The 23,357-nt window shown below is 41.0% G+C and overlaps 2 protein-coding genes across 2 annotated transcripts; both read left to right on the top strand.

The window, feature by feature from the left end:
- Window positions 1-3,183: 3,183 nt before the first annotated feature.
- LOC308309736 (bile salt-activated lipase-like) lies at window positions 3,184-11,925 on the top strand (the record flags this gene model as incomplete). The annotated part of the gene is made up of 11 exons (XM_080755653.1): window positions 3,184-3,217; window positions 3,328-3,475; window positions 4,152-4,271; window positions 4,539-4,736; window positions 5,107-5,237; window positions 5,769-5,876; window positions 6,067-6,184; window positions 6,487-6,673; window positions 8,920-9,129; window positions 9,548-9,653; window positions 11,869-11,925. The coding sequence occupies exons 1-11, from the start codon at window positions 3,200-3,202 to the stop codon at window positions 11,923-11,925; spliced, it is 1,401 nt and encodes a 466-aa protein (XP_080611779.1). The 5' UTR covers window positions 3,184-3,199.
- A 188-nt stretch (window positions 11,926-12,113) lies between these two features.
- On the top strand, window positions 12,114-23,131 carry LOC308309735 (bile salt-activated lipase-like; the record flags this gene model as incomplete). The annotated part of the gene is made up of 13 exons (XM_080755652.1): window positions 12,114-12,176; window positions 12,589-12,736; window positions 13,300-13,419; window positions 13,543-13,740; window positions 14,287-14,417; window positions 14,796-14,903; window positions 15,084-15,198; window positions 15,894-16,080; window positions 16,679-16,882; window positions 17,128-17,337; window positions 17,850-17,979; window positions 21,242-21,336; window positions 23,059-23,131. 13 exons carry the CDS (start codon window positions 12,114-12,116, stop codon window positions 23,129-23,131), a joined length of 1,782 nt encoding a protein of 593 aa, XP_080611778.1.
- Window positions 23,132-23,357: the final 226 nt, after the last annotated feature.

The following is a 23,357-nucleotide window of genomic DNA, read 5'->3' as shown; positions in this document are numbered from 1 at the left end:
ACCTATATATGGAAGAGAGACGTGGGTGTTAGCGATTGCTTCATACATCAATGCTGTGAGTCGTGTGTGTGTGTGTGTGTGTGTGTGTGTGTGTGTGTGTGTGTGTGTGTGTGTGTGTGTGTGTGTGTGTGTGTGAATGTGAGTAGAGTCGCTTACTGCCAGTGCATGGCCCGACCTGTTCCTCAGAGCATCAGAGAGGAACTGAGGGCAGAGGCAGCCTCGTCTGCACTTTATCTGTGTGTCTGGCCGCACAGGTGGCCTTGAGACAGTATGTAGGTACGTAGCGAGCGTCTAAAAAAGGCAAAGAAGTTTAGGGATAAGGGGTTTAGCGGTGACGAAAATGGAGCCCTTAGTAAGTAGTAAGTATAGAAAATGTCTGCACCTCCTTTTACTTTAACCTTCAACTTCACTCTCCAGGTTGCTAGGAAGGTCAAGTGCCCCACTGATGATCAAATGGTAGCTTGTCTGAAAGCGACAGAATATCACATTGTGATCAGATAGACGTGTTAAAAATGGTCTTAGTGATTCTTTCCGTTTTGTTGGAGAACAGCAAATGTTTTTGTTGCCGAGTGTGATTCTCGTAGGCTGTTCTACTAATTCAGTGAGATTAAAGTGATCTGTTATTCAAGTTTTTTCCTTCCCTTTTTATCGCCAATTAAAACCATTTCTTTATTAAAATCGCAAGCTTTGAAAATTGATTTTAGCTGATCATAAAACTCTACTTTGGCTGATTGTTGTTGGTAGCCTTGTTAACCACCAAATGTATTGAAATTAAATGTATTCAAGGGGGGAGTGGTTATCCAGGCTAGGTTGTCATGTCAGTACAAACAAGAGTGAAAGATATGTTGGTGGACACTGGAGAGTGTGATGTCTACTACTACACCCACACATTCTGCCTGGAGTCTCCGTCAGACCCAAACAATCAATATTTGAGTGTACAAGTAGGTGTTAATCATGCAACGGATATTTAGATGGCCTCAAAACAGTTCCTTTACACTGAGGTTCCGATCAGTTTGTTGGTCGTCTGTTGGTCAAGAGTCTTCTGTGACAGTGTTTTGTTTTTGGCTTTTCTGCCTTTATTGATAGATACAAGTGAAGACAGACAGGAAAGAGGGAGAGAGATGGGGGAGACATGCAGCAAAGGTCATCATGAACGGGACTCGAACACTCAACGTGCTGTCAGGCCAGAGCCTATATGTGGCATGCGCCTGGACAGCTAGGCCTGCAGCGGGCGCCCCGACACAGTGTTTCTTTAAGAAGAGGGTTTCCCAGTTCAGACAAAGGAAGTTTAGAGAACGAAAGGTCATGGTCACGTGACATCATGACACTTTCATGGGAGCCAAATCTCGCACCGGAAGTCCCATGAATACATGTCAGTGAATGAGCCGGCTGGACCAGCTCATAACAAACATTATTTCTGAACAATTGAGACCTGTGTCATATAATCGGTTCAGGAATATAAAAGAAGACAGATATCACAGGTTGTTTTCTAATCACTTGCTCTTCTATTTGTACAGAGTGCACTACAGTTCATCATTTTATTTGAGGATCTAAACAGCAGCAGGTATAGTTTCTGTCTCGGAGGTCTCGCGAGATTTGGCTGCGAGACAGGAAACGACGGACAGACAGTCTCGCGATGGCAAATCAAAAATCTATGTAAAATGAAATCCTCAGGTAGCCCGGAAGGTTGGCTGCCCCACCCCACTGACATGATGAAGGTTGGCTGCCCCACCCCACTGACATGATGAAGGTTGGCTGCCCCACCCCACTGACATGATGAAGGTTGGCTGCCCCACCCCACTGACATGATGAATCAACTAATGAGACACTGGCCACATGGCTGGTCCTGTCATCTCATCAGGCTCACCAGAAGACAGTATAGTGAGTATGATTGTGTCTGCGACTGCTATAAATAACCCTGTGTGTGTGTGTGTGTGTGTGTGTGTGTGTGTGTGTGTGTGTGTGTGTGTGTGTGTGTGTGTGTGTGTGTGTGTGTGTGTGTGTGTGTGTGTGTGTGTGTGTGTGTGTGTCTGTGTGTGTCTGTGTCTCTCTCTCTGTCTCTCTCTCTCTCTCTCTCTCTCTCTCTCTCTCTCTCTCTGTGTCTCACTGATCAATATTTGGTCTGATGTCACACACAACAGAAATAGTTGGAATGAGCTCCAAAAGTCTTTATAAATCATTTGGTCATTTATTTTAATTGGCTTTTTAATGTTTTATGTTGTTGTTTTATGTTCTGTGTTCTGTTTTATTTTGGAATTGTCCTGATTCACATTCCTTTCCAATCTGTAATGGAAACTCACTCAACCATAAACAAACCTGATACGGCTTTTATTGGGTAGGCCCTAAAATGATGATGCCCTTGATCACAGGGAATTGCTCGTAGGCATACTTCTTATTCCGGTTTGTGACACTTGGTTGTGAAAACAAACCAAACGCTATTTTCGTGCTCGGACAGACCCAGGCAGGGAGGCAGGGACCCAGGGACCCAGGCAGGGACAGGCACACATACAGTATAGCTCCTTAATGAAGTGTTTGCACCACTTAAAAAAAGGTTGTGACAAGACGAATGGTTGTTTGGTACAGGTATACCTGCCTCACACCACAGACATCATATCAGCTATGACCAGAGACCAGGTAAAACTCTCCAAGCCCGGGCAACTAAAGGTCACTGGTACAGTATGGGCCAAGTCCTTATTATCAGTGTACAGTTTGTCCGTTTACTATAGAACTTATAGGGAGGGGTCTCTAACAACCAATCACACATATGGGAGGAGGGCTAGCGGTTACTGTATATAAGGCCTGTGATGAAACGTATAGAGTGTACAGGTTAAACCATATTGCCCGTACAGGTTGTCTGTCAGCCAACATGGCATTGGGGAGTCTAATCGTTCTTGCCCTGTTTGTGGGCACAGCCTCTGCAACATCTGTGAGTCTACAGTAATATGTGCTGACTGTACCTTTTATTAATACATGTAGCACACAGTTAAGTTTACATTGATAGCAAAGACTTGGACAGACACATGCACTCTCGCACACACACACACACACACACACACACACACACACACACACACACACACAATTATCTTTTAATGTGAAACACATGTAGTTGTAATTGGATGGATTTGACTCTGTGACTTTGAGTCCAGTAGACAGCTGTGTAAGCCTAGAAGATGGTGGCTGTCTGCCTGAAGATACCATGTTTAAACATACATCAGTGAGAGCGGAACATTTACAAAGCACTTATTATAGACATCTAAAAGTTGATCATTCAGAATGATTTATAGAAAAGGTTTTATATTATTAACATGTTAATTTAATGTGTAGCTAGGAACGGTGTACACAGAATCAGGCGCCGTGAGAGGGGATAACATTTTCCTTGGAATTGGTCGTCGTATGGACGTCTTCAAGGGAATTCCCTTCGCTGACATCCCTCAGAGGTTCGAGAAGCCTAGACGTCACCCTGGCTGGGATGGTGAGAAATCAACGTGAATGTCATTTTATTTTATTCTATTTTTGAGGATTTGATTGATTAAATCTGGCCTATATAGTCTCAAAGGGAAATCCCATAAAGATTTTGTTCCAGAATGGCATGATGAAAGATAAGCAGCAGAATTCAGGAGGCGTTTTCTTTTTCTTTTTTTATAACTTTTTATTGAAGTTTTACGTTTTCACATACATGAGTAGATTAATCATGAAAAGGTATAAATTATAAGCACAATACAATAAAACAGACAAAAAAAAAACTAAAAGCACAGAAACAAGACAAAACAAACAAACAAAAATATAATAAAATGGCGAGCAGCACATACCGTACACAATACAGTCAGTATTCATTAAGAATATATATATATAAATACAAATATACAGTATACACGCATACATACACAGGATAACACAACACACATGGGCATCAAAAGGCAAATTGCAACAGTACAGCTGGGGCTCTCCAATCCACTGAATCACTTCCTTTATAAATCACCGTAGATAGATCCCTGGGCAAATAATCGATCAGCGGCTGCCATATATTCATAAAGTTATCTTCTCTCTCTTTTTTAACTTGGCAGGAGGCGTTTTGAAAGATGATATGATTCTGTGGTATGAGGCGTTTTTGCTTTAGGTGCTAAAACAGTTTTATCTCCTGACCTCAGGCGTGATGAGGGCCATGGACTGGAAGCCCAGATGTATGCAGCTGAATGTAGCGCAGGACGATGTCATGGGCAAGGAAGATTGTCTGTACCTGAACATCTGGGTTCCTCATGGCCGTAAAGGTATAATATCAGTGGTTTTAATAATACAATGAAAATAACAGATTTAACCATTAACATTGGTTCACTTTTCAGAATTTATTTTCAGCAAACAATGCAGTCATACAATGAATAAAGTATAACTTGTGGGGTTCCCCTGACATGAATAACTGCAACACAAATTATCCTTCAATTAAAACGTATAGCTATTTGAAATGAATTAAATGTCACTCCATGTGGAAATGTAGTATTCTGTCTCTAAATCTTGTGTTCAAATGCTTTTATCTTTAGTGTCCACGAATCTACCAGTCATGATCTGGATCTATGGCGGAGGGTTTCTGACTGGAGGTTCCATGGGGGCCAACTTCCTGGACAACTATCTGTATGATGGAAAGGAGCTTGCAGACCGGGGAGATATGATCGTTGTGACCATTGGATACCGTGTCGGAAGCCTGGGTTTCCTCAGCACCGGAGATTCAAGAATACCAGGCAAGTATTAGCAACATTTAACATCATTGTAAATGGTAAATTGACTGCATTTACAATATAGTGCCTTTCTTGTCTTTCTGACCGTTCAAAGCACTTTACAATGTATTTCACATTAGCCCATTCGTGCGTGAGTGTGTCACTCGCTTCCCTCTGGAGACAGTTTTATCGCTTTAGCTGACTTTAGTACAGATGATACAGGTCGGTACAATGGGTGCTCTGACAAAGCCCCGACACTATGACTCAGACACATCGGCTGTGCAACGTGCAGCAGGTGTAACTCTAGGTTGATTCTGCAGTAACTCTAGATGTACTCTGGTGTATGCAAAAAATTATTGGTTATTGGTAATTTATTAGGTTGGTTTCTTGACAGGAAACTATGGTCTGTGGGACCAGCAGGCTGCCATCGCCTGGGTACACAGGAACATCCGACTCTTTGGTGGAAACCCTAACAGCATCTCCATTTTTGGAGAGTCTGCTGGTGCAGTGAGTGTGCACTTACAGGTAAGTGGCTGGTGATGTTGGTTTAACCACATGAATCCTTCTAGCCAGTGGTGGACAAAGCAAAGAGGATCGTGTTAACTTGGGACAAAACGTTTTTGAAGGTAAACCACAATGCAACTCAATGAGTTACATTGGTGTAACTCATTGGTTTACCTTAAAAAATGACCCGAGGCTCTAAGGCTTGTTGGCCTTGTTAGACGAAGCCCCTTTGGGACAAAGGGGCGCAACGACTTTGTTCATTATGAAAGACAAATGTGAAGGAAAAAAATAAAAGATTTCGAGCGATCAAAAATAAGCGAGTTATAGCCTAAGACCCAGCGTGCATGCTTAGAGCTGTGCTGTACCACTAAATAATATTTCTATATCTATAATAACAGATGATAGGTCTATATGTCTAATGCGGAATTCTCCTTTAAGTGGTTAATACTGTGTGTGTGTGTGTGTGTGTGTGTGTGTGTGTGTGTGTGTGTGTGTGTGTGTGTGTGTGTGTGTGTGTGTGTGTGTGTGTGCGTGTGCGTGCGTACGTAACAGATTCTCACACCCCACAACAAGGGTATAATCAGGGGTGGCATCTCCCAGAGTGGGACTGCTTTCTGCCCCTGGGCCATCAACAGAAACCCTCTGGCGCTAGCAGAGAAGGTAACGTGTTCAATATATAAAAAATGTATTAACATTAATCCTACATTAACCCTGCTTTTTGCCTCGTTTCCCCCCCCTCCCCCCCCCCCCCCCAAAGTTCAAAAATAGCTATTTATAGACTTTAAGTAAGCCTAGTTAAGAAAATGTCCACCCACGCCCCTCACTTTTTACCTTCAACTTCACTCTCCAGATTGCTCTGCAGGTCAACTGCCCTATTGATGATACAATGGTAGCTTGTCTGAAAATGGTAGATCCTTGGCAGCTTACACTGGCCTCTAAAGTTGACATAGCGTCTGGATCTCCTCACAGTGAGTATTGCATCGCATCTCTATGTTTGCTAGGGAATTATGATTCTATGCTGACTAAAATTCTATTTTAACGCAATAAGGTGAAATGCTGCAGAAAGACGTTAGCCTACTGTCACGTCTTGTTGTACTAGCACCTGAATAAAAGGCTTAAAACTGTCTTGAGCTGCTCCAGTGTCAATTCTGCAACAGTACATATTGGAATACTTGTTCTGGTTCAGTGTGGAGCAGCCAATGTTTCATGTGAATTTTAAGGTGTAACATACTGTAAGACTGTTGATCATGCTTGTATCTACCTCCTACAGCCCCCTTGGTAGAGCTTCTGGTATTTGCTCCTGTAATTGATGGAGACTTCCTTCCTGATGAGCCTGCAAAGCTTTCCGCCAACGCTGAAGACGTCGACTACATTGCTGGTGGCAACGACATGGACGGACACATCTTTACTATGTTCGACATCGCCAACCTTAACAATCCCTTCGAAGAGACCTCTGTGTGAGTATCAATGGCAGTATAAAATACAGTTGTGCTTAAAGCGGCAATCCTTTAGTTTAATTTCCCAAACCCTGGTCCTCCGCGTGAGTGCCGCAATTTCTTCAACTGAGCCATTATCTGGGGCATGTTTCTGTCTTGTTTGCTCTGGGGAGCAATAGATTTCTGACCTTCAGGCAATACCATTTGTTAACCATGCAGTAGCGGTCCTACCAGGATACAGGATCTAAATGTCTCAATAGAAGAGTGATCTAATCTAAAGTCAGACTCAGCTTGTCATTGAGAGGGGAGGGAGGTTGGATCATATTCTGCAGATCGTGTGTGCCATAATTATACAGTACCTTTGGCTGCTATAGTAGTAGGACATCAGCAGGACATTGAAGTAAGTGGATGCAAGCAGCAACCGAGAGTCAATGATGTGAGCGAAGAAGTGGGGCATAGCATTTGTAGCATGTAATTGTGGATCAGTTCAGTTGACGGGGTATGATGATGAGAGACCATGCAGGCAGACAGCAAGGGGGAGTTGCAGTTGTCAAACCTGGATATTACTGTTTTCTTTCTTTCTTTCACATTGCAGGGAGGATATGAAAGCTCTCCTTGGTGCTTATACCAGAGAAAAAGGTAGTGCCGGCCTAGATGCAGCTTTTAATCTCTATACTTCCAACTGGCAACCAGAACCTACCTGGGAGGTAGTCAAGAGGACGGTTGTGGACATCGGAACTGACCACATCTTTATGATAGGAATCCAGACTGCACTCTACATGCATGCTGCCCACGCCAAGTGAGACTTTTATTGTATACTTAATGTCTGCACATTAAAGTGTGTTCATTTAACATTGAGAGAGTACAAATGCAAGGTCTGTAAATTAGCATGTTGTACACTCTGTACAAATGGATGAATTGACATTGAGGAATTTACTGTGTAGTGAAGATTTGTGTGCATGAGTTGTAAATGTCTAACCTTATTAGGCATGTTATTGTGCATAATGAAATATTGATTATTTACCGTCAGGTCCACTGAAGGATATTATCTTCTGGCGTACCCATAACCTGAGATTGCGCTGTACCAATTGAGCTGTACGCAATATTATGATATCATCTGTCAGGGAAAGCGTTTCCATTTTAGCAATTTACAATTTAGGCATTTAGCAGACGCTCTTAATCCAGAGCGACTTACATTAAGCAATAACAAAAAGCATGGAATAGATACATCACATATATAAAAAGTAGTTATCATGAAACATGCGTAAGCTAAGAAAGTAACAGTGGAGTATCTATATCATGAAACTATATAAACTATACATACTATACTATATTATACTTGTATGTACTAAGTGCTATGACTACATAAAATGCAATTATAGTGCTGTCTACGTAACATGCTATAAGTCAAGTTAAAATGCTATCTAAGTCTACATAAAGTGCTATCTAACGGGCTAGGGCAAGTGCTACGGGCCATGATGGAGTCTGAAAAGGTGGGTTATCAGACTACGGTGGAAGATTGGGAGTGAGGCTGCAGTTCTGATTTAGATGGAAAGTGCATTCCATAGTTTTGGAGCCAGAAGGGAGAAGAGTTTGGGACGTGTGGAGCGTTGTCCCGGAAGGTACTTCCAGCTTCCCTGCCTTGGCTGATCTGAGTGCCAATGGAGGGAGCGGAGAAGGAGGGGGAGACGTGTGAGAATGTTGGCTGGTTGAAGACCAAAATTCTCACACGTCTCCGCCCTTCTAGCAAGCAATGGTAAAGCGACAGTATACCTATGGAATTACAATGATGGGCAATACCCCTTATCCCTAAACTTATTTTGCAGTTTTTTACTATTAAGAAAAACCTTTTAAAATATTTCAAATATCCGATCTACAAGCTCACAATGTGTCAATGTAGATAGGCTAGTTGAACTGTTTTTTTTTTTTAAATAGTAAAAAATGCCAAATAAGTTTAGGGATAAGGGGTAAGGGGTGCAAGATACGGTAGATAGGGCCCGATATGTTAACTCAAATATGTTGACAATAGAATCTGTGCATAACTGTATAGTCTCAGGTTTTCAGACGGTGGCATAACCATTTCCTGGTAGTATACTTGACCTTTCGTTTTTGAAATGTACCCATTCAACATATTGTGAATGTTCAATCAATCAAACAAGTATAAACTAGCCTCTAGTGCCTCTAGGACTTGCCCAACCACATTTCTTTTTAGCACGTTTTTGGTAAAGTGATAACTATATCCTTAATTACTTCATGTCCCATCAAAGACGTGGTCGTACCTACTCGTACCTGCTCTCCGAGCCTAACCGTGCTGGTGGTGTGGGGAAGCCCTACCCAACGTGGATGGGTGCTGACCATATGGACGACCTGCAGTATGTGTTTGGAAAGCCTTTTTCCTCACCCGTGGGCTACTGGCCCAGCCAACGTGATCTCTCCGGATACTTCATCGCCTACTGGGCCAACTTCGCCAAATCTGGGTACATCTACAACTACAGACATACAACACGCACGCATGCCATGCACGTCCACACATACCACTACCCAGTCTTATAAAAGACTGGGAAGCTACAATGACGTCAACATTTGGATCAATAAAAAAAAAAATCTTAAACCAGTATCATCATGTCATCATATCATCATCATGTGGTAATTTAGATAAATGGTATGTTCATTCATGGCAATAATGTCAGATGTATATTATATATATTTTTCCCCCTTTCACAACAATTCCAAACAAAACTGATTTTGAATGTATTTTATCGAGAAAGTAGAAATGTAATCCATCAAGTCCATAATGCATTTGATGATTTGATTGGTATTATGGTATTATGAGAGACAGCGATTATACTGTACTGTTATTCTCATGGGGTGTTTATTCTTCTCTGTTGTATATAGGAACCCCAACCATGGAGGGCACCGGATTCCTGTCATCTGGCCAGGATTCGACAGAGCTGCAGGCGAGTATCTGGATCTCAACGGCAAGATGAGCTCCAGTAACGCGGTGAAACATGCACTGAGACTTCCCTTTGTGAAATTCTGGACCAGTGAATTTCCCAACATCAACTCAACCTCTGTAGACGTATAACGTATCTGCCTCACTAAGTTTATACGTTACAGTATAGGCCTATGTTATGCTGTAGCCTACTGTGACATTGTTGCTTACCAAAAGATGAGTTTTTAATTCATTGTATTCATTGTACTACACTGAAACAATAAACCCAAACAGATAAGTCACCTGCTTGCTTTGTTATTATCTGCTATTATTGACTCTATCTATGCTATACTTCACAATCTCCACGTGTGTGTGTGTGTGTGTGTGTGTGTGTGTGTGTGTGTGTGTGTGTGTGTGTGTGTGTGTGTGTGTGTGTGTGTGTGTGTGTGTGTGTGTGTGTGTGTGTGTGTGTGTGTGTGTGCGCGTGTGCGCGCGCGCGCGTGCGTGCTGTGACATGGATCAGTGTAAGTCCGATTTATACTTCAGTGTACATCAGTGTAGCACGCCAAAACTAGCCATCTACAAGCTCACAACTCAATACTTGTAAACCTACCACGTTCAGCGCGTGACACTGTTCTACAGCAGTGATACTCAACCTCAGGCCCGCGGGCCACATCAGGCCCGCGGGACCATTATGACTGGCCCACCAATGAAAATCTAAAAAAAAAAAATCTGGAAAATGAAATAAAAATAAATAAATCTGAATGAAGTTATCTTTAATTACATTATTATAAGTAATACTATTAGAGTTATACTATTACTCAAACGAAAATAAAAGCTTGGGGGGGGGGGGGGAGATGCAATGCAAATGAAAGACATATACTGTGTATCCCTATTCCCTGACATAATTTTATAGCTAAACGGACAGAATTCTATTTTATTTGAATGATGAAACCCAGCTGCCATTAATAGTTGGAAATGGAAATTGCGGAAATTGCGGAAATTGCGGAAATTGTGGAAATGGTGGAAATGGAAATTGCGGAAATTGCGGAAATGGAAATTGCGGAAATGGTAATTGCGGAAATTGCTCTTCATTTATAGCTATCTATTTTCAGGTAGATTGTTTTATTTTACTCAGTCAGCCATATCACTACTCATTTTTTTTCATGAAAAAGGTCATAGCTGGGTAATCTATTTTCAGGCAAATTGTGTTTATTGTATTTTATTTTACTCAGCCATAATAATTTATTTTCTGTTAACCAACTTGCTGGCTGGCAGGCAGGCAGACAGCTACTCATAGACAGGCAGACAGACAGACAGCTACTCATGGAGAATTGGACAGGCAGGCAGTCAGACAGCTACTCATAGACAGGCAGACAGACAGCTACTCGTGGAGAATTGGACAGGCAGGCAGATAGCTACTCATGGACAATTGGACAGGCAGGAAGGCAGACAGCTACTCATAGACAGACAGACAGCTACTCATGGACAATTGGACAGGCAGGAAGGCAGACAGCTACTCATAGACAATTGGGCAGGCAGGCAGACAGCTACTCATAGACAGACAGACAGCTACTCATGGACAATTGGACAGGCAGGAAGGCAGACAGCTACTCATAGACAGGCAGACAGACAGCTACTCATGGACAATTAGGCAGGCATCAAGATCATCATTATTATGGCTTCAGTCATTGTTACATCCCATGGCAGATCTAAGCAGAAGCACATTGGTAAGACTAGACTAATATATATTTTCCTAAAACATAATTGCTCTAATTTAGCTGCTGTTTGACTTGTCATCTATACAGGGACCCCAACAAAGCAGTGCTAAATATGCCTGTTACCTGGCCTGCCAGCCCAGTTAAATAATTATTAATAAACAACTTGTGGCATCACTTGTTGTCAAACTGCACAACTACCAAACAATGTCAAAATGTAATGTACTTTAATGGACAAAATAAACTCATGGAGAATGCATTATCAATTGTTCTTGTTTTCAACTACCACATATACTATTCCATACGAATAGAATTCAAATTAAATGGATAGATGTGATAAGACATTAATAATTCATATAGATATTACGGCTCTCCCTTTCTACACAGTGTAAAATATTACCGATCCCTACCTCCCTACCTAATTAATATTACTTCATATTACCTAATATTACCTATAAGTAGGTCTGAGTGGCTTATTGTCGGTATCAGGCAGACAGAGCAGAGTTTTATTTGTTTCTGGGCCTTCATCTTATCTCTAACTTCACGTGTTTGTTGGTTCTTTTGAGAATCAGACCACCTGTTTCCAGGTGGACAGGGTCGAGGTCAGTGTGCTTTATCTCTAAACTGACAGCCAGAATGAGGCGCACAGTAAATCCTCAGTGATCATTTACTGTACATCCGAAGAGAGTACAAACGGAAGTTCCATTGGAACTCTCTTCTGAGTTAAATGAACAGAGGACTTTACTGGTCACAGATATTATATATATAACGGATTTGGAAGAGTGGTGACAGATATTTGTGGGAAGCCGCGATGAGAACATTATGGATTTTAATCGTTATTGTCCTCTTTGTAGAGACAACCTCAGCTGCCTCTGTGAGTGTCTATATTCTAGATTGTTTTACTCTGGGACAATGAATAAAGTAGAAGCATATGATATCTGTCGCTTTGTTAAGCTTTTAAAATTGAATTATGTTGTTTTAATTTAGATATCCCATATGCCTATATATTTATTCCGATTTGAAGATACAATTGTGACTTAAAGTTTGTCAGTAATCATTCTCTTTTACAATATTGAAGATCTATAAAGTTATGTACAATTTCTTTTAAATGACTTTGAAAGTATATTTACATTCATATTTAATATACAATTTTAAAGTTGTGGATGCCTCACTTTTATACAACTAATGAGTTTAGTTTTTTCCATTAACACTGATGATGTGTGTGTGTGTGTGTGTGTGTGTGTGTGTGTGTGTGTGTGTGTGTGTGTGTGTGTGTGTGTGTGTAGCTGGGGACAGTGGTGACAGAGGGCGGCTGGGTTCAGGGTCAGAGTATTCCCCTGGGACTGTTCCGATCCATGGATGTCTTCAAGGGAATTCCCTTTGCTGCTCCACCCGGGAAATTTGAAAAACCCAAACCTCATCCTGGCTGGAATGGTGAGTGACCCAAGGTTTTCATTATAGAACAATTAAAAATTATTGTTTTGTTTTTTACAACTACCCCCAAGCCAGCAAGATCAGAATGACATTTGAGTATCAGATCACATGTTTATGGGTGTGAAGATTAAGTCAGCAGTGGGTGAAATTGTTGTTATCAATGCTCCATAATTTGCAGTTTTCCTAATCTGGCTCCCTCATAATTTCTAACATGGTTAAGATTGTGTTTGCAGTTCAATGGGCTTCAATGGACTACGAGGATGCTTGTCTGATAAAATGAATATCTTAGTATATACATTAAATTGAGCCCACTTGCATCGGAAATGGACAGAGAATATAAGCTACAATTGCATGATGGCTTTTAATAACATTTAGTAGAAGAGTGTAAAATACTGAAAAAGAGAACAATATGAAAGCCATACTTTACTACTGCTCTCTGTTTCTGTATTTTAAGAGTTGTTGACAAAATGCAATATATTCATTCAACACTAAATGTGTTTGTTTTTTTATTAGTATCTCTAAAATATGTTTCATTACACATTTCATATTTAATTTCTCTTCAGGCATTCTGAAAGCTACCAAATTTGCAAAGAGGTGTCTCCAGGGTTTTCCTGGAAGTCCAGCCCTTTTTGGTAGTGAGGACTGTCTTCACCTCAACATATGGGTGCCTCATGGCCTGTATTGTACGTTTACAAATTTAAATATTTGACATTTTTTCTTTCCCATAAGATAATGTATGGGGTAATTTTCATAATGCCCTATTTTATACTGACGTGATTCATTGGGTCTTTCTTTTTCTCTTTGAGTGTCTACCAATCTCCCGGTCATGGTGTGGTTTTATGGAGGAGGGTTCACAGTTGGTGGTTCTATGGGGCCCAACTTCCTGGACAACTACTTGTACAGCGGACAGGAGATTGCAGACAGGGGAGATGTTATTGTAGTGACAGTGGGCTATCGTGTGGGAACCCTGGGCTTCCTCAGCACTGGAGATTCTAGTTTACCTGGTAGGTTTAACCACTTTAATTTAAGGGGAATTGAAAACCTGGGCTGATTTTTGTTTTCCATTTAATGTTAATTACTACAGCAGATTAAAAACACGGCAGGCTAGTACAAAGCAACCAGCTGCAGCTAATCAACTTAAGTGTTCGATTTTTAGGAATGTACAGAGCCTTCATGCGACAAGCATAGTCTATATAATTCTACACCTGTTATTAATTGTACTTTAATTGTAAATTTGACTGTATTTGGCTCCCTCTTTTTTCTTCTTCTAATTTTGGCAAAAATAGCAATCTACAAGGTCTACAAGGCTATTTTCACCAAATTATCCTATATTTTCACCCAATGTTCGCCAACAGTATGTGGTTCATGTGGTCAGGTTCAGCTTAATCTACTGTGTGTTTCATCGTTGAACAAAGTAATCTACTACTTATACTTGAAGCAATGGTGGTCAAATTTGGAATAGGAGGCAACATTTGTCAGTGTTTTATCTTCCAGTCACAATGGAACATAGTAAAATGCTTGTGACTCACAGTGGTCTTCATTCATGACAGGAAACTATGGTCTGTGGGACCAGCATTCTGCCATCGCCTGGGTCCACAGGAACATCCACTCATTTGGAGGTGACCCTGACAGCATCACTCTCTTTGGCGAGTCTGCTGGTGGAGCAAGTGTGAGCTACCAGGTGAGGACGGTGCTGTAATAATACATTTAAGAGTTGTATACAGTTGTATACATACATACATACATACATACATACATACATGTACATACCTACATTTTAGAAGTTGAAGCAGTTTTTAAGGACCCACTTTTAGGCCAGTGCACCAGAGCAAGCTTTTGCCTTTTTTTTAAACCCTACCCATTTTAACCAAATGCATACATACTTACATACATACAGTACATACCCAGCCAAAGTACGCCAAACGTACTTTAGTTACATCATCAAGAATGGTGGTCCCTTGTTGGCCGGGGGACAACACTGATACATACATACCCAGCCGATCGCAGTACTTGCACGCTCTGCTTGCGCAAGTAACTATAACATATCATACTTCCACAGACTCTGACTCCCTACAACAAGGGACTGGTGAAGAGAGCCATCTCCCAGAGTGGGGTTGCTTTCTGTCCCTGGGCTATCAACAAGAACCCCCGTCAGTTGGCAGAGAAGGTAGGCTACTGCATGCTTCACTTCAACCGTCCGTCCAATCAATCAACTTCAAAGTTGTTTTTTTGTGCACAGCAAGCAGCCTAACACAGCATCAACGTGACTTCACATCACAACACGGTTACACAACACTTAAAATGAAAATACTTAAAATGACACATTTATGTGAAACAAAACCCTCAGGTTGCCCGGAAGGTTGGTTGCCCCACCGATGACAAGATGGCAGACTGTTTGAAATCGACTGATTCTAAGACACTGGCCATGGCTGCTCCTCCTGTCACAACAGGCTCACCAGAGAGTGAGTATGATTTTGTCTACTAATGGAAGGATTTCAATCAAAAGCTCCTAGTAGGGTAGCAAGTAGGGCTGGGTATTACCTACAGCCTACTGTCACCATAGATCCGTATCACGATACAGAGGCCACGATACCATATGTATAGCAATGAGCGTTGATTTTGAATAATGGCCGTGTCCGATGTCCTAAGATTGAATCAATGCAAATTAAATATTCTCTTTACAATTACAATTTACAATTTAGGCATTTAGCAGACACTCTTAATCCAGAGCGATTTACAGTAAGCAAGAACAACACATGGTAATACATCAAATGGAAATAGTCCTCAAGAATCATAAGCAAGCAATCTGTCTAACGAATATCTATACAATGAAACTATCTATGGGTATGCTATCTAAATTACATAAGTTTAGACTTTACATACGCCTGTGACTCACAGGCTGTGAGGTTACAGAGGCTAGTGCAAGTGCATCTTTACATTTGTTTTTACTGCAAACACACAAACACATCATATCAGATTTATTTTTAAAGTCGAGTCACACAGCATTTCCTGCCATATCGATATGGTAGCCACTGTATCGGCAAGGATTATGATCTGATTATTGCCATATGGCCCGTATCGATTAAGTGAGCACATTCATAGTCCTCTTCTGAACATGGATGTATACATGACACTTAATTATGACTCATGTTTACAGACCCTTCTATGATGACTGACTCATCTATGGCTCCTGTCGTTGATGGAGACTTCCTCCCAGATGAACCTCAGAACCTGTTCCATAATGCTGCTGATATTGACTATGTTTCTGGGGTCAATAACATGGATGCTCACATGTTCATTGTTTATGACATCCCTTCCATTGACAGCAGTGAGGAGTTGCCAGTGTAAAGCTACTAGTTTTTTGTTTTTACAGTGGTTATCACAAAGTAAAGCATCTGTGATTTAAATGGCTGTAACCCGATTGTAATCAGTAACCATTGCTATAGAGTGTTGGTTCAGTAACACGGGTCTCCCTACCTCCCCAGCTCTTTAGTAAAAATAATATACATTTCAGGTTGCGATACCAATTTTATCTAATCAGAGAGGACTCATACTAACAGGATACTGAATAAAGTGATGAAACAAATCAATTAACAGACTTAATTAACAAAATTAATTATTAATTAATTGGAACTGATGCATTTTTCTGTTTACTAAAGAGTTGGAGAGATGGGGAGACCTCTGTTACTGTAGTGCACAAACACTCTTTATAACAATTATTGCTATTGGAATATAGAGCTTCAACCTTTTAACAACAAACATTTTATTGAAACAAATACATGTCACTTACATCTCACTTAAATAATTTTATAGATCACTATGGTTTTAGAGTTGACAGGAATATTTACATAACGTATCCACATCAAGTGCATTATTAGATACATTGACCTTCTGTTAATGTAACATTAATGTCGCACATTGAAGTCTTTACTGTGATTCCAGAGAAGATGTGAAGAGCTTACTACGAGCTTACACAAAGGAGAAGGGCCAGGCTGCTTTTGATGTTGCTTTTGCTGAGTACTCATCGAATTGGGGACCAACACCCAGTCAGACTGCCCTCAAGATCACTGCTGTGGACATCGCAACTGATTTCCACTTCCTGGTAGCTAGCCAGGTTGCCCTCTACCTACATGCTGCCAATGCCAAGTGAGAGCACGTCTACATACAACTCTCAGTCAAAGTTAAACCCATGGATGTAGTGTTGGGGCAGAGACTTTTATGTGAAATGGATATTGTTAAAAATATACCAGTGAAATATATCAAAACTAACCTTTGTTTAATTGAAAACGTTATACATATTTAACTTTAATGTCTGAACTTGAAATTAATTTATACAAACTCGGATACTAAATTTGTTTGAACTTCTACTTACACATATGATGCTTCCCCAGGTCTGGTCGTACCTACTCCTACCTGTTCACTGAGCCCAGCTTAATGGCCGGTCAAGGCAGACCTTACCCCCACTGGGTAGGAGCTGACCATGCAGATGAGATGCAGTATATGTTTGGTAAACCTTTCACTACGCCTACGGCTTATGGGGACAGCCAGCGAGACCTGTCCGCCTACATGATCGCTTACTGGACCAACTTCGCCAGGACTGGGTAAAAAAAAAGAAATAACAGGGGACACTTTTAAACAAAAGCATTCACTTGCACTGCCCTCTCTGTCCACTTGCTTCTGATGTGCAGAGATTTCATTTGGGCTCCATTTGGTCCATTTGGGTATTAATTAACTGGGGATTTTTACTGTTTGTACTTTGTACAATATTATGCACACTTGCACATCATTGCTGTTGGGTGGAAACCTTACATTATGAGTTGCTAGTACACACATCACACTGTCATACGGCAAAGTGTACTGTAAAATTGGGCATTAAGAAAATCCCGTGGGGCACTCTTATCACCGTGACATAAAATAGACACTTTGCCTATTTGCTCAGACACTATGACGTAAAATTCTCCATTCATTGTCAATGGGAATTTAATGTTTGTGTAGGACAAAGGTTGCACACTAAAAGTAGGATATAGGAGCCCCTCAAAAACAGAAAAACTGATCATAATTGTTTCTCAACGGCTATGTGATTGTTCATACATGCCCCCCCCCCCCCCCACAGAGATCCCAACAAAGGACCACACAGTGTTCCTACTACATGGCCTGAACTCACAGGCACTGGACACAGATTCCTGGAGATCAACGCCATGATGGACGAGACCTATGCGAGGCAGGGATTGAGGACGCGCTTTGTCCGTTTCTGGGCCAGTACCTTCCCTGGCTTCTCATTTCCATAGCGGTGCATGGCACTTCATCACAATAATGTTTTTAGTCAAATTAACCCATTTCGACCTGACCTCGAAATTAAAAAAAAATATTCTAAATCCTCCAGTTCTTTTAAATAAATATTTTCACGATTTTTCAAAAATAGCAGACCTACAAGCTTGTAGTGCGCCATGAGCTTGTAGATCTGCTATTTTTCAATAGCTAAATTATAACATAATGTTTAAAACACCAAAAATGGGTTAAATGGGAAAATTGTCTTGATCTACCTCCACCATTTTTCCTCATACAGTTGAATTGTGAAAAAGAGTAATACATTTATATTTTGCATGTAGGCATCCTTATAATTTCTTTTAAAGTGAGAGGGTACAACTACATTGACACAAGCTGACCCATGTAAAGGGTATTCCACGCAAGTACACAGACATAGATGACAATGCCAGGCGCAGCTGCCACAGAGAATGTCTGTCTGGAGATAGCCCTGTCACACACTGGCGAAGACCTGTCAGTCACCACATGCAGTTGCTTTGTGCATTGTTCATTTAATTAATTCAAATAAAATTGATACATATGACGCAGTAATAATTCATGTAGATATTGAAACGCACCCATGCTACATACAAGAATATATAATTCCAAACACAAAATGTGTTTCAGGGCCTTCATCTTATCTCTAACTTGTATTAGTCCTCTTGAGAATCAGACCACCTGTTTCCATGTGGACAGAGTCAAGGTTAGTGTAGTTTGAACTCTAAACTGACAGCTAGAATGAGAGATCTGGACAACATAATAAAGAAGGCAACAAGATTCAAGATTCAACATACGGTACAAATATATTTTTTCAGAAGATCACATGCATGTGCAGTTAATATTGTTTTGGCAGACTCTGACAGACTGTGCTAAGAATGTCCAGCATAATATGATGCAAGATATAATACAAAATATATCATTATACAAATAAGTCAGTAAGAGTAAAACATTTAAGCAAACCTAGTGCAAAAAGCAACAACATACCGAGATTAGATAATGACCTTTTCTTCTGCAAGGAAATTGCACTCAGACAAGACAACCATCCTCGCAATCATTAAAATATTCACATTTTCACTACAATATCTGATGTAGTGCTGCAACATGGTTCAGTAGCCTACTATTATATTTCACCCATGCAACAACACCCAACATACCAGCCTTATACCATGTCATGGCATGTTTCACTTCAATACAAGTTACAAGTATTATTATTATTATCATTATAATCATTATTGTTGCATAAATGGGTGCTATTGAACACCCTTTACATCTGTGTGTTGTTTCGAAAATATTGAACAAATGGAAAGTAGTAAACGCTTTGGACAAAACCTCTTAACTACATTGACAATATACTGTATAGTCACAACACCAACTTTGATGAGGCAGTATTGCTTGTTTAAAAAAATATATGGTTTTCTGGATTTCCTGAAAAATGTCTATTTTTCAATTTCCTGAAAAATTAACATTTTGGAGTTCGGTGGTTTCTTCCTGACAGCAGAGATATAGTCTTTGTCAGCCAATGTATAATGTGTATAGGCTAATATATAAACTGATGTATTAAAATCAATATGCAGAGGGTACAGTTGCAAACAAAATTGTATTGCATAGCCTATGTACAATTCCTTTAGCCATAGATCATGCCTCTTAAATCAAGACATGTTCTTTTCCCCTCTTTGTTGACAGTCTGCTGCTGACAGATACTATTGGGTAGAAGAGGCACACAATGTCCCAGATATTAGTTTTTCATGCTAGAAACCTTTACCTAGCTACAGTAGTAGAGAGCAGGCAGCCTATAGGTTCATGACATGATTGACATCAGTGATGATGCTGGGACATAATTCCTTCCTTGTATACAACTTGTATTGCAACTGGCCCACAATGAAAATGTCATACAATATGACCCCAGGTCCCGCTGAAGGGAAATAGTGCAAAACTTGAGCGTTGGTAACATTGACACCTGCCAAGGTGTGAACCTAGTCCTGAGGGCTGAGGCACTTGTAAAGTAACATGGCAACTTGGGATTTGTCTGTGGAAAATGTTAGATTTTCTTTTCTTTTTTTAAACATTAACATAATGTTCTTATTTTGATCCAGCTAGTCTCCAGGTTTTCTTCAGAACATGGTCAATTAATGGTCATTCAGGGCATCAGGGTTGTTGTGTCTATTGCTGGTAATATTTTTGGAAGCCAGATCTATCTATCCATCCATCCATCCATCCATCATCCATCCATCCATCCATTCAGGGCAACGGTGTATGGCACAGGGGTGTATGGTGATATAGTGCCATCTACTGTTCAGGTCAGATACATCAGAGACCATAGACCTTAGAGTATTATGCCACAGACCGGCTCTGAGATACATACATCATGTGAGTGACCCTAATGATAGTGACATTGAAATCAGCTGTTGGGTTTGAGTATGTGAGGAAAAAAACAAACGGAGGTCGAAGGAGCTTTTTCAAAAAAAATTGTCTCAATATTTAAGGGTGTTCTAAACAGGCATGCAGGTAACGGACGTCAGTTGTGGGTCCTCACAGAACGTTAATGCGTTGTGAGAGTGGCATGATCTGTCGCTGACTTGTACATTGGTAAGCCTATATGCTTGTTTTGTATGTTACCGTTTTATTGGTTTTCTTGTATGATATAAAATGAGTCTCTTTATATTGTCAGGTCTACACTACCCGTGAGCCTGTATCCTGTAGTTAATATTGGAGATTTAGTAGGTTTACTGCCCAAGAATTGTTTGGGGGTGTGGCCACTGGCCACCCACCAGTTCTAACGTGTAGTGTAGACATTAACTTGGAGAAATGTGAGTAGCCTGATCATGCTCAAAGCTGAACCAATTGATGGATTTTTTAATATATTTTCTGTGGCTAGCAATGGAGCTTCTTGGAGCTCCTAGCAGCAGCCTCATACTGTCATTATACACCACCTTGAGGCTCTCATGGTCTCTTGTTTATGCAAGGGCGGTATACAATTTTGATGTAATTTTACTTTACATTTCAGAGACAAATATTGTACTTTTTAGTTACTACTACTATTATTTGAAAACTTTAGTTACTAGTTTGTACTATTTTCAAAAGATTTATAATTTACATTTGAAAACTTTAAGTGGGACATTCTGCACAATGAGTATGTTTACTTTTGGTATTTGAAGTCTATTTTGATTCCAATACTTGCATACTTTTACTTGCATTTGACAGCCAACCACCAGCCACCATCTGCTCCTGGACAACCCTGCTGACTGCGGCATTGCTGGGACGGCACCGAAGTGGTTCTGCACCTACCAAGACGCCTGGTAGGCCTCCTACTCCCTGTTGTACACTCAATCTCTTGGCTCTGTCAACCGATGACACTTAAATGTTTCTCTCCTTCTCCCCCTCTGCCACTCGGGTAGAAGAGCACGTCGCTGCATGCAAGTCTGGCTGACATCTCACAGTGGATGGATGTCTTCTCACCATCTCAAGCTGAATCCTGAGCTTCTGAGCTGAACTGAGCTTCTCTTCTACCCAGGTAAGTCCTAGACCTAGACTGCCTGTGATCATTTAATTATACTTCGTACATTTTCATGTATCATAGGCATAGATACGTCTCACTGAAATCCTGTTCGGGCTTAAAACCGGCGGCCTAAATGTGATAAATGCTCCGTTTGTACTCTCCCATTAAATAATTCCAAAGACGTGGAGTGAAATATGGTCCTCTAGTTTTATATCCATGTGAAAGTTCTGGCACAAAACGTGTATTTAGTCAATTATCTCCACTTTTTCAAGAGATGCACACAGACATCTTTCTCTCCGGGCGAGGGGGGCCGGAACAATCGAACTGATTTTACAAATACGTCCTGTGTGCATCTCTTGAAAAAGTGGAGATAATTGACTAAATACACGTTTTGTGCCAGAACTTTCACATGGATATAAAACTAGAGGACCATTTTTCTCTCCACGTCTTTGGAATTATTTAATGGGTGAGTACAAATGGAGCATTTATCACATTTAGGCCGCACATCTTAATGTTCTACCAGAAATCAAGGAGGGTGATCTATGGCTCATGTATGTGAAATACTGTACATACTGTATGTAACAACAAGAGCCGTTCTAGCCTGGTGACTTTGGTTCCAACATCCAAGAACCTTGGTGTTGTCCCGGACAGGCGGCTCTCATTCAAGGTACACATTGCAGTGGTCACTCGATATTGTAGGTTTACAGAGTGAGAGTCAGCGCAGCTTCGTATCCCTACCTAAGTCATTAATCAAAGCTTGACTACTGTAACTACCTCCTTAGTATGTCCCGGCATGTGCACTTAACACCTCTACCATTGATCCGGAATGCTCTTGAACCAGCCAAAATGTCCACATGTCGACCCCTTTTCTGCTCCCTCCATTACGCTCCCAGTTACAAAACACTGATGCTCATTGCTGGCCTACAAACCAACCCAAGGCTCGGACTCTTCTCCCTCCCCATTGCAGTTATAGAACTGCAGACTCACTCAATGTTCCACCATAACCTGATGAATCTCCTCTTCAGACTCCACCTCAGCCCGTAGCACTTAACTCTTCTCTTCCTGTCACATTTTGTTTCATTGATGCTACTATGACCATGTAGAGTCGACAGACCGTGGTCATTTGTTCTCAGGTTTTTTGAGGGGAGCATCCCCGACCGTTGATAATATAAGAGCCGTTCGCTGTACATCCCCCTCCAAAAAACGTTTGTAAAACAGTTCATGCGTTCATTGTTATCGCCCATCGCAAATGTAATGCAGGTGGACAGGGAAAATCCTCTTTAACTGGGAGTGGACAGGAGCTGTGTTTGTGCGACCACATGATTTCCTGGTCTCTGGCCTCAATGAGACTCAAATGGTGAATCATAGGTTACCGAAGAGTGCCATCTAGTGTAAAAATAAATAAATAGAGAAACGTCAAGTTTTCGTTGGCAGTGAATGAGTTGAGAACATGCAGTATGTGTAGACTTTATTGTCCACCACGTGTGCTCTCTCTCTCTCTTCCCCCCCCTCTACCCCACAGGTGGTACAAGAGAATGAGGAGACGGATCATCTCTATCGTGGTGAAGTGGAAGGTGTCCTCTCTGCCTGACTGACTGCTGGTTCACACTGATTCTCACTGAAGGTGTGGAGGTAGTGATGACGCTCGGTTGGTGGTGCTGCGGCTATGTTTGGCCTTCTTTAGACTATATGCCCTTAAATGAGCTCTTCAGGAGAGTTGTGCCCTTAAAAATGTAGCTCTTCGGGAAGACATGTCCAACCCATGGCTATGTTTGGCCTTCTTGTCCTTAACTACAGAGTCGGTTTTATTTTGAAGTTGAT

The sequence above is a fragment of the Protomyctophum bolini genome, assembly GCF_963924005.1.
Source record: "Protomyctophum bolini genome assembly, chromosome: 22".
NCBI classification, from domain to species: domain Eukaryota; kingdom Metazoa; phylum Chordata; class Actinopteri; order Myctophiformes; family Myctophidae; genus Protomyctophum; species Protomyctophum bolini.
This window is presented reverse-complemented; position numbering and strand designations above follow the sequence as displayed.